The sequence below is a fragment of the Cyprinus carpio genome, chromosome B13, assembly GCF_018340385.1.
Source record: "Cyprinus carpio isolate SPL01 chromosome B13, ASM1834038v1, whole genome shotgun sequence".
NCBI classification, from domain to species: Eukaryota; Metazoa; Chordata; class Actinopteri; order Cypriniformes; family Cyprinidae; genus Cyprinus; species Cyprinus carpio.
In genome coordinates, this window is record NC_056609.1 from 11,663,065 (window position 1) to 11,679,245 (window position 16,181).

At 37.9% G+C, this 16,181-nt stretch overlaps 2 protein-coding genes across 3 annotated transcripts; both read left to right on the forward strand.

Annotated features, from left to right (window-relative positions):
• Nucleotides 1-359: 359 nt before the first annotated feature.
• LOC109066036 (toll-like receptor 4) lies at nt 360-3,325 on the forward strand. The gene is given in 2 exon segments (XM_042736542.1): nt 360-2,565; nt 2,567-3,325. Coding segments are annotated over 2 exon segments (2,064 nt in total). The 5' UTR covers nt 360-951; the 3' UTR covers nt 3,017-3,325.
• Nucleotides 3,326-9,617: 6,292 nt separating this feature from the next.
• Nucleotides 9,618-12,284, forward strand: LOC109066037 (toll-like receptor 4). Of its 2 annotated transcripts, XM_042736544.1 has the most exons (3): nt 9,618-9,686; nt 9,772-9,938; nt 10,009-12,284. In XM_042736544.1, the coding sequence occupies exons 1-3, from the start codon at nt 9,618-9,620 to the stop codon at nt 12,224-12,226; spliced, it is 2,454 nt and encodes an 817-aa protein (XP_042592478.1). In that variant the 3' UTR covers nt 12,227-12,284. The 2 variants fall into 2 exon arrangements, with proteins under 2 accessions (XP_042592478.1, XP_042592477.1); XM_042736543.1 differs by lacking the exon at nt 9,618-9,686 and having other exon boundaries at nt 9,739-9,938.
• The last annotated feature ends 3,897 nt before the right edge of the window (nt 12,285-16,181 follow it).

The window sequence follows — 16,181 nt, forward strand, 5'->3', positions numbered from 1 at the left end:
ATTTCAATTTGGTATGACTGACACTGAAACCCCGTGTTATGTGCTGTGCACATGACTAGATACTGTACATAAACGTCATTCTGGCATATTATGCCATTTTGACATAGTATTAGAAATTCCTTATTTATGAATTGGGAATTATTTTCTTTACTAAACGTTCATTTGGTTTTAGTAGTTTGTAAACCTTTCTTATTGTTAATTCATTGTATTCTGAAAATGAGTTACTCATTCTAGATTTACCGGAATAAGCACAGGGTTTTGACCTTTTGATTATATAGTATTCACCAAAATCCCTCATTGTTTAAAACCACAGCGATAGTTCCTCATATTCAATTACCTCAAACAAGGCTGGCTTATTTTATGACAGGTTGAGAACATCTTGATGAGAACAGTCAAGATGAATTTCTTCACTATTAGTTCTTTAGTTATATATTTTTCTGGGGTTGGAGAATCATGCACAAAGGTTAGTTTTATTAATTTAAATCCCTTCTTTATTGCTTTTTTTTAACTGATGTGACATTTTTATTTATTTTTTTTAAACTGAAGATTACTGAGAATCTGCACTACTCATGCATGGGAAGAAACCTCAGCTTCATACCATCCAGTATACCTTCTTCTGTTCAAACTCTGGATTTCAGTTTTAATGTTTTGAACCGCTTACAGAGGACTGTTTTCCCAATTTTGTCTTTTCTGCTAGTCCTTGATCTGTCAAGGTAATCAATATTGTTACCATCTAAATATGTTGTATAATGTGTTGCTCTATATCAAATTTATGTATTTGTTTTCAGATGCCAAATCAAGCACATTGAAAATGATACTTTCAACAATGTGAAGAATTTGACAACTTTGATTCTCACTGGAAACCCTATTACATATTTTGGACCTGGATGCTTGAATTCTTTACATAATCTACAAAGACTAGTTCTTGTGGATGTTGGTCTCTCATCATTAATGCTTCAAATGAATGACCTAACCAAGCTGCAGGAGCTTAGAGTCGGGACAAATAACATTGAGTCCATATCTCTCCCTCCATTTATGAGCACCTTCAAAGAGTTCAGTTTACTTGATCTACATGCCAATAATATATCCATCATCAAAACTGATCACACTGCGGTGTTGCGAGAGATCGTTAGAAACATGACTTTGATTCTCTCTAGGAATCCATTATTATACATTGAACCAGGAGCTTTCAAAGACATTTATCTCAGAGAACTGAACATCCGATCAGCCTTTGTTTCATCTGCTGCTCAGCAAGCTGGTCTAAAAGCTCTATATGGTCTTAATGTCCAAAAAATTATTTTTGGAAAATACAAGGGAGAATTCCGATTTCAGTTCTCTGATGCTAATGTTTTAGATGGTCTTTGCTCTATTTATTTCCAGGAGGTCTATTATTATATTAATGAAAGGCCAAGTGTGCCAATTTATATCTTTCGCTGTATGATTAATGCCACAAATGTATTAGTAAGGAATGGTATGATTGATGAGATGGAGTATGTATTTTTTCGTGAAATCAAGGAGCTTTACTTGGATTATGATCATTTAGGAACTTTACCAGGTAAACAGCTTTCACATCTCCATACTTTAGAAAAACTAGTAATTGCACACAACATTGAACCTATACATGCTGGAACCTTCATAGACATGCCTAAGCTTCAGTATTTGGATTTAAGCTGTAACCGAATGACATTAAAACAATGCTGCACCACACTTTTGTCTGGCACCCCTCAAATCAGATATTTAAATTTGAGTCGAAATGGAGAAATTAGTCTTGATGTAGGAGGATTTGATGGACTTGATTCCCTTGAGATTCTAGATTTCCAACATACAAGGGTTGTAGGTATGGGATATTTTTCAGCTTTGTCCAACTTAAAGTATTTGAGACATTTGGATGTTTCTTATTCAGCTATAACATTTACAAACATACATTGCTTTTATGGGCTGAAGAATCTTAATGTTCTCAAGATTGCCGGCAATAATTTTCAGGGTGATGTAGCAAGATATTTGTTTAATAATCGCACTTTTCTAGAGCATCTTGACATGTCATATTGCCATGTGGTAGAGTTACATCCAAACTCATTCAAAAATCTTCAAAGGCTTAGACTTTTAAATTTGAGAGGAAACTATTTAATGACTATAGATTTTCTGGCTCTTCCAAACCTGAAACAATTAACATCACTTTATGTCGATAAAAACAGCATTACTAGCATCCCACTTCATGTTCTCCAATCGTTGCCCAGAAACCTTTTGGAGTTTGATTTATCCTCTAACCCCATTGATTGCTCCTGCTCCCAGACAGATTTTATTTTGTGGATTATCCAAAATCAGAAGGTTTTGAAGCAACCTGAAAATATTTTCTGTAAAACGTTTTCACCAAGCTCAGATTTTAGAGCAAAAGACTTTGACATTCACAGCTGTGTACACAAGAAAAGACTCACAATTGTTTTATCTGTATGTTTTGTTACAGTAGTAGTTCTTTTGTCATTCTTGGTTTATAGGTTCCAGTTTTATCTTCAGTATTGCTGGATTCTACTGAGAGGCTATAGATCACCTGGACAGCAAGAATGTTTCCTATGACGCATTTGTGATTTTTTTCTCCAGCTATGATGAAGTCTGGGTCATGAATGAACTGATGGAGAATCTAGAGAACGGTGTTCCACCTATTCAGCTTTGCCTTCATATGAGGGACTTTCAAGCAGGGAAGTCCATCGCCTCCAACATTATCGATGAAGGAATAATGGGCAGTCGTAAAATCATTGTGGTCGTGTCTCAACACTTCATTGAAAGTGCCTGGTGTCGCTTTGAGTTTGAGTTAGCTCAGTCTCGCTTTATAATGGAACGCAATGCCAACATCATCATCATCATTCTGGAAGATGTGGAAGAGAGAAAGACTAAGAAAGTGTTTGGACTTCATAAGCATCTGAAAAAGAACACGTACCTAAAGTGGAGCAGAGACCCTTTGAGTAACATGAGATTCTGGATACGCCTCAGGAAAGCTATTATTGCCACAAACCATTGACAGTTTTTTGGAAAATGGATAGTTCTTGTGTATACCTCAAGATAGTTTGTCAGTACAGCTTTCCAGTTATTTTCACAACAGCTTGACCTGATCATTGTGTGTGTAGTAGCTTCCCTATATTCAGGACAGGATGCTAAGTTGTTTTTGACTCATAGGTTGGAATAAACCATGTCCACACAGTCTGTATCTTGACTTGTTCATTTATTAAATGACACAACAAAAACAACGAAAAACACATGCACTAAAAACATGTGTAGCTATGGTAAGAACCATATGTTCCCATCACCCATACATGTCTAATACAACTTCAACGGAAGGTAAATATCGCTTGATGTGAACAGGTGACGTACTTATGCACTGAAGTGCACATCGCCCTCTAGTGGTGAAATAATCATTGCATTTTGGGTCCTACAGTGTGTATTTTGATTAAATAAACTGGTGCCTCATTTTTAAACTATGTATTTAAAGAAAAATGTAATTGCTTTTTTCTATGTTGTATTCAACAGGTTTTAGCAAAGATACCACTGTTGTAGATAATGTGAACAATTCGCTTTTTTCTATATTTCTTGTGCATTCTTATTCTAAATGCACTTCAGATAGTCCATTCCTGAGTACAACAATAATGGGTATCACTTTAGAACGCTGTTCCATCATTAATGAATAACTACACAAGAACTCACGAGTAACGCAATATTAGCACTCTAGTAACTACTAACTAACAAGAAACTCAGATTAATGAATTAGTAAGTGATAGTTCTTTGTAGAATGTGGTAGTTCACTATTAGCTAATCAGTAACTATTTTTTCATACCTCCCTAAGAACTACTAAGAAATACTGTATACAGGTTCATAATTAACATGAATACTACATAATGTATAATTAATTCTAAAGTAAAGGTCATGGTAACCCACTAGTAATGACTCAAGTATTTCCAAATTTTTCAGAAGGAATTACTAATTATTTTATTATTTAACTTTGATTCTCGCTGTTGCTGCTGCCGCCATGTTGTGGAGGTGCTGTGTGTTTCGTTGTGAAAGCGAAACTACTTTGTTTGGTCTTCCAAAAGAGGACACAACTAGAAATCAGTGGTAAAGTTGTAGGCTATTTACAACGCTGTTCCAGAACAGTTCAAAGCAAATATTCAGATGTGTGCAGCACATTTCCTGATCCTGGGAGAGTAGATTACAGAATGCCGGCTGTTCTGACTCACAGTCTGTAAGTATGTTTACATATGTAAAGGATTTGCCACTGATGATTCAAACACGAGTTTTGAGCAGTGTAGAGCAGCACTTGTTTGTCATTTCTCCGATCACAAATGCAGACATGGTTTTATGTTTATGTAGTGTGATGCAACGCAACACGTAAAAAGACAGTATAAGTCAGCGGTTCTCAATTCCAGTCCTCGTGCCCCCCTGCTCTGTACATTTTGTATGTTTCTCTTAAAGTGCCCCTATTATGGGTAATGAAAGGTTCATATTTTGGTTTTGGGAGTCCCCAACAACAGATTGACATGCATGCAAGGTCAAAAAACACTTTCATTGTCTTAAAATATGAATTTATTTTTTGCTCAATGATTCTGAAACGATTCGTTTAACGCATGCAGAGTATGCATGCATGCGCATGCATACTCTGTGTACAACGGTTCAAGACTAAAACTCCCAACACTTTTCTCCTCCTACTTTAAAATCGTCCTACATCATTGTTTACATTTTTTTAATTTTTTTTGGAAAGAGTGTTTGACCATCCTTGCACGTTCACTTTGTAAACACTGGGTCGGTACTTCTACAGCGATTTTGGATGATATTGGAGTTGGAGGAGAAAATTAGTTTTTTGATATACCCTAACTGTACCCCGACGGATTTCCCTTCACAGTGCAGAGCACAGCCTCTTCTCCACAGGAATCCTCCTCGGTGTTTGAGGGAGGGGAGGTTCAAGTTTTCCCGGGTCTGTGCGCACAACAAGTGGGCGGGCATAAATATGCTAATGTTTCAGTTTGACATCACTTTGAAACAGCTAAAAATTTGTTTTAAAAACGACTCGTTTTCATGACTCGGAGTCGACTCTTTCTTTTGAAAGACAATAACTTTATACACGGTGCACTTTAAGATTAAAAACAATGCAGGCTGTTTTCATTCACTTAGAGCTGTGTTACACAATGCATCAAAGATAATTTTCAAAAATCCATAACTGGGGCACTTTAATGCTTTAGACGTTTGTTCTATTTAACGTAGGCTAAGTGCCCTGCGAAATGGACATCACAGGATATTCCGCAATGATTCCAGTTTGAAGAGAATGTATATGTTCCATTCAAAGTGCATTAAAGTGTGCGAGACGTGAATTTAAATTGTATTTATTTACAGAGGTATATGATGTCCCAGTTGTCCGTGTGTGAAGACGTTGCGCAGCACAAATCTGTGAATGAATGTTCCGAAGTGAGGTAAGCATCAACAGATTTCCCTGCTCATGGAGTAGGGAGCAATGAACACTGTGTAGGGACCATGTAAATGGGAACACAGCTCATGCACGAAGCTCACTTCTAACGAGCTGATTATCTGAATCAGGTGTGTTAACAAAGAGACACATGCAAAATATGCAGAGCTGGGGGGCACGAGGACTGGAATTGAGAACGTATTGTCATTATAATCTGTAATTATGTTCCCACTGTATGCAACAAATGCCTCGTTTATAATGGGTTTTAATGTTTTTGTCTCGGCGCTCCAGAACACACGGCATCACAGCTAGTAAGGGTCGTGACATTTCTGTCTCACGCTTGAGGTATTCGGTCAATCACAACGCGCTGGATAGCTGGCCAATCAGTGCACACCTCGCTTTTCAGAATGATGAGCTTTGTAAAAATCGATGTGTTTCAGAAGGCGGGCATAGAGGAGAAACAATAATGTACAGTATGTGGAAAATAATGTGTTTTTTTTTTTAACTTAAATTGCATAAACACATTTCATTACACCAAATAAACAAAATAATGTTATTTTTAGCAACATCATATGACCCCTTTAAAGTATATTGAACAATGCCCTAAAACAAAATAAAGTTTCTGATGCACTTTTAAGGGGCGGGGGGGTGGTCTAATGCCACATCATGCATTTTGAGTTATTTATACTGTTAACCAGTTGGATTCTCATTCTAAACATGGCCTAAGTTTAAAAAAAAAAACAAATTGGACAAATGACAGAAGAATTTCTGTGCCAAATACACTCCTTCTGGGATCATACAAGTTTCTGAAAGTTTTTTTCAAGCATGGCTCCTCATGACGTTATGAAGGGTGGAATTTCTTGTTTGGGCATTTCTCCCAGAAGAGTGTTCACACAGCAACCAGAGCAAGAGCAAGAGTATGCCCATCAACATGTTCATTCGGCTGCACTGCAAGGGACTTGCTTGGGAAGAATGTCTCCAAAGAAGTATGTTTTTGGTTGTAAGGGAAAGATAACCTTGTTCAGCTTCTCAAAGAACCCAGTGTTATGTAAACAGTGGATGCAGTTTGTTCTTTTCTGGAAGCAACTGAGTTTCGCAAATATGTTGTTTATAAAAAAAGGCCCAGTTCGACTCTGGATTTGCACATGGTTTGATATAGTGATGTGTCGTTCATGAACGAATCTTTCATATGACTCGGGAACATTGAGTCGTCTCATCGAGGGATTCGTTCATTTCTGGTTTAACGCAACATCCTATAGGTTCTTTACAGGAAACAGAATTGATTAGTTAACCCATCGAGTCCTCGGGTTCGGATTCGAGTTGTTCGAGTGTGTGTGACTCTTTAGCCCACCGGATTCGAGTTGTTCGAGTGTGTGTGACTCTTTAGCCCACCGGATTCGAGTTGTTCGAGTGTGTGTGACTCTTTAGCCCACCCACGGTGCGCCTTCAGGAGCTCGGCTGTTTTTGGAGAGATCATAAAGCTTTATCTTTCATTTACAAATATGATAAAACTAAAGACTCGTTGGAGATATGAAGGGTGCAAGACTGCTCTATAAGTACTCAAGATTAAAGAGATAGTTCTCCCAAAAACGAAAATTCTGTCATTAATTACTCACCCTCATGTCGTTCCAAACTGTTAGATCTTTGTTCATCATCGGAACACAAATTAAAGGGTTAGTTTGATCAAAAATAAAAAAATTAGCCAAAGTTTTACTCACCCTCAAAGCATCCGAGGTGTATATGACTTTCTTCTTTCAGACAAATCTAATGGGAGTTATATTAAAAATTGCTCATCCAAGCATTAGAATGGGAGTAAGCGGATGTTTTTGTTCAACAGTCCAAAAGACGTCAAATAAAGCACACACATCCATAATAAAACGTGCCTCATGCAGCTATGGGGGTGAATAAAGGCTTCCTGTAGTGAACTGATGCACTTGTGTAAGAAAAATACCCTTATTTAAAATGTTATAAGCACTTTTCATTCACTTCCACTGACTGCTCATGTGTGCAAGCCTTTCCGGATGGATGATGTAGGACATATCATCACTAATGCTACCTTCACGTGCTATCGGAAATGATATATTTCCTACTTATGAAGTCGTGATTAGGAACTTGTCGCATTCAAGTGCTTTAATGTTGAAAAAAATAAAATGTAGCATCCCATTGGTTGACTATCATAAACATTCACATGCTTATTTCACTGCTTATAAAACATACAATATGCTTCAAATATCTAGCCTATAAATATACTACTTTAGCAACAAGAAAAAGTGATGTAGTTGGTGTGAGAATAGCATTGACAGCAGCAATGGTTGTCCCCTCCCTCTAATGCTGCCTTCACATGCTATCGGAATTATCGTAAATACGAGTTTCCTAATTGGAAATTAGACGTGAACACCTCTCAAATCGTATTTACTACTGGGAAATTCATAATCTTTAGACATGGTGGAGGGGACAACTATTGCTGCTGTCAATGCTGTTCTCACAGCAACTACATCCCTTCGTATTGTCGCTAAAGTAGTATATTTATGGGCTAGATATGAACGATCATTCGAAGCATATTGTATGTTTTATAAGCAGTGAAATAAGCATATAGGCTTTGACCAAAATTCCAGAATAATCAGCAAACTGCATGTGTAGTGTGTAGTGTGGTAAATGTTTATGATAGTCAACCAATGGGATACTACATTTTATTCTTTCCGACATTAAAGAACTTGAATATGACAAGCTTGTAATCACGACTTCACAAGTGGGAAATAGGAAATTTCCAATTACACGTGAAGACAGCATTAAAACCGTGAAGACCAACACGCCTCAATCAATGAGCCACACATGTGTGCTCAATGACACGACGCAACAATGCCAGTGGGTGTGTCTTGCCATTGGAGATGTACACAAACATTATGAGCAAACATTAAAAAAACTAAACCCATCACACATGACTAATTTATCCAGTGAACATAATGTACAGTGCCTCTGAATATACTGTAGCCCACTAAACCTAACATAGTAATCAAAATGAAAATGAATGATACCTATTTATTAATTTTTTATACCTCGGGTTTCTGAGACCCGGAATATAAGTAAGCTTTATGGAGGATGTTGGTGCCATGCTATCAAGTTAAAATTTTGTTTTAAAATGGTGAAAAATGTAATGACAATCATAAATGTGATAACGCTGTGGACATCTGCTGGTCAAAATCATATGTAAATGCATTGGCAAGACTCAAGCAGCTACAAAATTAATTTCAACAATATAACAATATTATTTGTTACAAATAAAGTCTATGTTCAAACTAATACAATATTTAAGTGTTATCTATATAGTCAAAAAATCAGTGCTGAGCCCCTTGCTCTTCTTGACCATTATCTCCTGCTCAGCCTTCCATATTTTTCAGTTGTTGCACTGAGAGTGCCATATTTAATCAAGTGATGAGCATCTATTCCACGCGGAGCACTACACATTTATTTATTTTTTTACTTGCAGGAAGTTGAAAAATGTTCAGTGGTTAATGACAATAGAGAAGTTAATATTGCTTGTCTCTGGCCATCCATTTATGTACCAGATGATATCCCAGCCTACAATATTAATGCTTGGGGGAACATTTTGTTCACCATTAGACTACAGGTAAGCAGCTGCTAAGTTATAGCAACCAAAGGGATCTCAACCAGTTCAACTTGCTGATGCACATTTATTCTCGATAACATAAGGAAAATCAGACCTGTTGTGGCTGCAAAACTCTAGACCTGCCACTGGTAAACTACTCTTCTGCAGTGGTGTACTTGCTGGCCTTCCAGGTTCAGAAGAACTAGGGTACTTTGGATAAAATCTTGCCTAGATAAATAAATGTGCACATATTTTTTTTGTTGCTGTTGTTGTTGTTGTTTTTTTTTGTTTTGTTTTTAGTTTTAAATTAAAAATGTAAAACTGAAAACTAAAATTAATATTATATATAATTGTATAGGAAATTGGATTTTAATATTACAATTAATCTATTCAGAAAGGTACTTCTTCATTTAAGATTTACGAAATAAAGCACAAGCCTACTTCCCTTTGACATCCTTTCACCCATAGTTCCCCATTGTTGAAAATCATGGCATTTGTTCCTCATAATTGATGACCTCAACCAAGGCTGGATAACATTTTTATGACCGGTTGAGATCACTCAAGATGACTTTCTTTACTGTAAGTGCTTTCATGATATATTTTTCCATAAGTGCTGGAGAATCATGCACAAAAGTAAGTTTATCCCATTTAAATCTGATATATATATTTTTTTTTTACTGTTGTGAAATGTATTCATTTTATTTATTTATTTATTTAGATTACTGAGAATCTGCACTACTCATGCATGGGAAGAAACCTCAGCTTCATACCATCAAGTATACCTTCTTCTGTTCAAACTCTGGATTTCAGTTTTAATGTTTTGAAACACTTAAAGAAGACTGTTTTCCCTGTTTTGTCTTTCCTGCAAGTCCTTGATCTGTCAAGGTAAGTAATATTGTTACCAAATAAATAAGTATGTGTTGTAAATAATATTAACTGATGTATTTGCTTTCAGATGCCAAATCAAGCACATTGAAAATGATACTTTCTACAATGTGAAGAATTTGACTACTTTGATTCTTACTGGAAACCCTATTACATATTTTGGACCTGGATGCTTAAATTCTTTACATAATCTACAAAGACTAGTTCTTGTGGATGTTGGTCTCTCATCATTAATGCTTCAAATGAATGACCTAACCAAGCTGCAAGAGCTTAGAGTTGGGACAAATAACATTGAGTCCATATCTCTCCCTCCATTTATGAGCACCTTCAAAGAGTTCAGTTTACTTGATCTACATGCCAATAATATATCCATCATCAAAACTGATCACACTGCGGTGTTGCGAGAGATCGTTAGAAACATGACTTTGATTCTCTCTAGGAATCCATTATTATACATTGAACCAGGAGCTTTCAAAGACATTTATCTTAGAGAACTGAACATCCGATCTGCCTTTGTTTCATCTGCTGCTCAGAAAGCTGGTCTAAAAGCTCTGTACGGTCTTAATGTCAAAAGGCTCATGTTTGGAAAGTACAGGTGTGATTACAAGATTTTGTTATCAGATGCAAATTATTTAGATGGTCTTTGCTTTATTAATTTTCATGAGGTATATTATTACATGAAAGAAAAGCATGATGTGCCAGTTAGTATCTTCCGCTGTATGATTAATGCAACAATTGTAGCTGTGAAGGGTGGTATAATTCGTGAAATAGCAAATGTGCCATTTTATGAAATCAAGGAGCTTTATTTGATTTCCAATCAATTAGATACTGTACCAGGCAAAAAACTTGCACATCTCCATACTTTAGAAAAACTAGTATTTACAAACAACGTTGCAACCCAAATTCCAGACTTCATAGACATGCCTAGTCTTCAGTATGTGGATCTGAGTTCAAACCAAATTACTTTAACATCATGCTGCTCATTTTTTTCTGGCACCCCTCAGTTGAGGTATTTAAATTTGAGTCTAAATCCACAAATCGGTCTTTCTATAGGACCATTTGATGGACTTGATTCCCTTGAGATTCTAGATTTCCATCATACAAGGGTTGTAGGTATGGGATACCTTTCTCTTTTCTCTAATTTGAAGTATTTGAGATATCTTGACATTTCTTATTCAAGTATCACCTTTATTAACATATATTGCTTTTATGGACTGAGGAATCTTAATGTTCTTAAGATTGCCGGCAGTAATTTTCAGGGTGATGTAGCAAGATATTTGTTTAATAATCTCACTTTTCTAGAGCATCTTGACATGTCATATTGCCGTGTGGTAGAGTTACATCCAAGCTCATTCAAAAATCTTCAAAGGCTTAGACTTTTAAATTTGAGAGGAAACAATTTAATGACTATAGATTTTCTGGCTCTCCCAAACCTGAAACAATTAGTTTCACTTTATGTCGATAAAAACAGCATTACTAGCATCCCACTTCATGTTCTCCAATCGTTGCCCACAAACCTTTTGGAGTTTGATTTATCCTCTAACCCCGTTGATTGCTCCTGCTCTCAGACAGATTTTATTTTGTGGATTATCCAAAATCAGAAAGTTTTGAAGAACCCGGACAATATTTTTTGTAAAACCTTTTCACCAAGCTCAGATTTTAGAGCAAAAGACTTTGACATTCACAGCTGTGTGCACAAGAAAAGACTCACAATTTTTGTATCTGTATGTTTTGTTACAGTAGTAGTTCTTTTGTCATTCTTGGTTTATAGGTTCCAGTTTTATCTTCAGTATTGCTGTATTCTACTGAGAGGCTATAGATCACCTGGACAGCAAGAATGTTCTTATGACGCATTTGTGATTTTCTCCAGCTATGATGAAGTCTGGGTCATGAATGAACTGATGGAGAATCTAGAGAACGGTGTTCCACCTATTCAGCTTTGCCTTCATATGAGGGACTTCCAAGCAGGGAAGTCCATCGCCTCCAACATTATCGATGAAGGAATAATGGGCAGTCGTAAAATCATTGTGGTCGTGTCTCAACACTTCATTGATAGTGCCTGGTGTCGCTTTGAGTTTGAGTTAGCTCAGTCTCGCTTTATGATGGAACGCAATGCCAACATCATCATCATCATTCTGGAAGATGTGGAAGAGAGAAAGACTAAGAAAGTGTTTGGACTTCATAAGCATCTGAAAAAGAACACATACCTAAAGTGGAGCAGAGACCCTTTGAGTAACATGAGATTCTGGATACGCCTCAGGAAAGCTATTATTGCTACAAACCAATAATATTACATATACTGTATATATGTTGCATAAACGTTTTAAATAAATAAACTTTGCCTCATTTTCAACCACAAAGTTAAAGAAGGATTATTGCATTTTTTGCACTGCAAAGCTCCATTTAAAATGGCAAATAAAAGGCTTTCTATGGACAATAGGAATGCATGTTGGAAATTAATAACTTCCCCTTTGAAACAAAGAGGAGAAGTGAGAGTAGCTTGCACACATGCAATACTAAGACAATAGAACATAAACAGATTTTTCAAATGTGCTTTAAATCTAAACAGATCACAGCTTCACACCAGCTGATGTTTGAATTTAAGTTTCAGAAAAAACTTGACAGAAAAGCTCCTAGTTTTTTGTTTGATCTAGAGTCTCCTGACTGACAGTGTGTTCTTTCTCACACCAAATTTTCAATAGATCTCACGCGAGATCATTATTAACAATGATCATGTCATATGGGGAACGGATGATTTTCCTAGGCTCAGTCTTATTTTTGGTGATTTCTGGACAAGGACAGAAATATACCATGGAAAGACCAACACAATATAGTTAATAAAGTTTATATTTATGTTTAAAAGCTAGGTTCTCAGAGAATACTGTTTGTTTATGCAGGCCCAGTAATACAGTATTATTTATATTAAGCTATAGTATTATAAACATGCAGGGCTTCTGAACTTATTTTGTATTAATTTGGCTTATGTCCTGCTGAGATTTTCCCAGAAACCAAAATATTATATTATATTAGTTATTTTAGAATATAGTATATTAGTTATTTTAGAATTTAATATATTAGTAATTTCAAAGTTAAAGTTGATTCAAGGTAAGGGAAAATGGAAATTCCATAGAACATAGTTTTGCACTTTTTTAGCTTGACTTTAGTCTTTATCCCTTCCAGGGGACTTGAACTGAGTCTCTAGTGGTCACCATGTGGAACGCCTTCAGCGTGACTGGTGTCTGAAGCACATGTTTAAACACGACAATAACATTGGCCGGCGACAGCCCATGACGTCACTACCAGCATGACCATAGTGTGCTGATCCGTGTGACATGTCCCCGTTTTCTGACACCTGACGACACATATGATCTTTGCATGTGTGATCTTTGTGATGCCTTGCGTCCGTTTGGGTGAGGAGGATGCACGTGTTGTCCTCGAGGAGGCAGCATGTATTTATTTTGAGCTTTTACTATGAAATAGTAATCGTTTGTCTCTCTTTTCGAGGGAGGAGAGACAGCCATTGGTTCCCCATGGTTCAGGACCTGCTGCTGCTAATGCATGGAGGAAAATGAAATCATGGAGTTCTCAGGTGGACCTGGCTGAAGAGTTTTAATAGGGTCTTTCTTTTTACGCTGTTCAGCCTCGAATGAGAGTGAACTGCTGGATGAGGATGTGCTGTTCCTCACATCCTCTGACCTAGTGGCAAATGCTCTGCTGGACTCCTACTTTGTGTATGCAGAGCTACTTGAGGTTTTGGAGCCCGCCATGGTGAGGCTGGACTTGCCGTGAAGGTGAGTCAGGGAGGAAGTCACTCAGGGTTGCTTGGATGAATGCTTCTTTTCTGGCCATAACCCTCCAGATCAAGTGAGCCTTCCGTTCCTTCCCAATTTCCATGTTGAGATCGAGAAGGCTTTTTAAACTTTTTGGCATTTCCATTTAGACAGTGGTCGAGAAGTTTAAGGAGGCAAAAATGTGCTCAGCTGCCTTGAAGTCCTTCATCACTCGAAGGCCCAGGTCTGAGCCCTCGAGAGATAACGGACTTGAAGGCAGCTGAGCATGAGTCAAAAAGAAAGAAGCAAGACTTGAGGGAGGTGATTCAGACAAGGTGCTCTCAATGCTCTTGTAAGTCCCCTATGCTGGACCAATGATGTTTTTGGCTGTTTCTATCTACATAGAGCTGCCTGTTGATAGTCTGAATCTAGGTTGACTCCAAGTGTGGTTCCTCCAACCATGTCTCCAGAAGATATTTGCAAGCCTTAAAGGGGTCATATGATGTTGCTAAAAAGAACATTATGTTGTGTATTTCGTGTAATGCGATGTGTTTATGCAGTTTAAGGTTCAAAAAACAAATTATTTTTCGCATAATGTACATTATAGTTGCTCCTTTATGCCCGCCGTTCTGAAACGCATAGATTTGTATAAAGCTCATTGTTCTGAAAAGTACGCTGATTGACCAGCTATCCAGTGCATAGTGATTGGCTGATACGGAAATGTTACGCCCCTTGTTATGCCATGTCCCAGTGCGATGAGACAAAAGCAATAAAACCCATTACAAACGAGGCATTTGTTGCATCCAGTGGGGACATAATTACTGATTATAATGACTAATACTGTCTTTTTACGCGTTGCGTTGTGTATTGCGCCGCATAAACATAAAACCATGTCTGCATTTGTGATCGGAGAAAAGACAAACAACAAGCACTACTCTACACTGCTTAAAACTCGCATATGAATCATCAGTGGCAAATTCTTTAAATATAAAAAACATGCTTACAGGCTGTCAGAAGTGCCAGACTGTCCTTGCAAAGTTGGAACTGCCCCACTTTATAGAAACAGCCTTTGAGCACAGACACATTGTAGGCTACTCTGCCAGGTTCAGGAAACAGTCCTCCATAAAATGTGCTGCACACATCTGAATATTTGGGTTGAACTGTTCTGGAATAGTGTTGTAAATACAACTTGACCACTGATTTCTAGTTGCGTCCTCTTTTGGAAGGCAAAACAAAGTAGTTCTGCTTTCACAATGAAACACACAGGGTCACACATGGCGGGCTTGAGTGAGGGGAAGCCGGCGGGCTAGAGTGAGTGGCAGGCTTGGGTGAGGAATGGCCGGCGGGCTTGAGAACGGTGCAGCCAGCGGATTTGAAAAAGGAGTGGCCGGCGGGCTTGCGGTAACCACATGTGACGACCCCGGGCTGGACTTCGCTTCATCCTTGGTGAAAGCCAATCTGGCGATCCACAGTGCAAAGTTGATGTATTTCCTCAGCAACCAGCAGGGATCAGCTCTAGGCATGACGAAGCGGATATCGTCGTCTTTTGGAAGGCCAAACAAAGTAGTTTCGCTTTCACAATGAAACACAGCATCTCCACAACATGCCGGCAGTGGCAACAACAATACTACAACGAGAATAAAAGTTACACCTTCTTTCTATGTGTGACCATTTAGGCGGTGTTATGCAAATCTTCCCACACTGTGACGTAGACATGTGGGGGCGTGTTTAAACGAGCCGTTTTAGGAGGGCGTGGACAAATCTTAACTTTTATATAGAATATCTCTTTGGATTTGAGACTTTAGTCTTTGGAACTTTACAGATCTTCTTTATGCACCAAGAGCTTGTAACACTCCAAAGAGAAAGGAAAAATTGAAATCGCATCATATGACCCCTTTAAGATCTGTACATGGGAGCTACAGTGGGTGAGTAAGATCCATTTCATTACCTAAGGTTATTAGCCTCCATTCTCATCTCTGTTACTGCTAGTATTCTTGCATCTCATATGTATGTTATGCTTACCTCTTGCAGCACATCTGGGTTTCAGCATGAATGTAACAAAGTTTGTAGTCACAGGAAGAAGGAGGCGGGAACCGGCGAACATTCAAATAAAACTTTAATAATAAAATAAACACAAAAGAGCACAAACAGAAACAAAACAAAAAATAAAGTCCAGGCCTGGTCCTCTCTCGTCCTTCACTGTTGTTACTCCTCCTTTTATCCTTCCGGAGCTCCTCCATGGGACTCGAGGCTGGTGAGTGGTGCAGGTGTTGCTCATTTTCAATTACTCCACCAGCCTAGCTCCGTTTCCCACGGCTCTCTGCCCTACCCCACTCTTCACATATTTATTTACAGAGGTATATGATGTTACACTCGTCTGTGTGTGAAGACGCTGCAGGCAGCAGCACACCGCAGCGCAAATCCATGATTGAATGTTTGGAAGTGAAGTAAACTTTAACAGATTACCCCTGCT

Bases quoted from the DNA above. Each gene is read 5' to 3' on its own strand.
- LOC109066037 (XM_042736544.1), top strand. From the start codon at position 9,618: ATGACTTTCTTTACTGTAAGTGCTTTCATGATATATTTTTCCATAAGT. The intron at 9,687-9,771 runs GTAAGTTTATCC...TTATTTATTTAG, and splicing joins CTGGAGAATCATGCACAAAA to ATTACTGAGAATCTGCACTA. The intron at 9,939-10,008 runs GTAAGTAATATT...ATTTGCTTTCAG, and splicing joins CAAGTCCTTGATCTGTCAAG to ATGCCAAATCAAGCACATTG.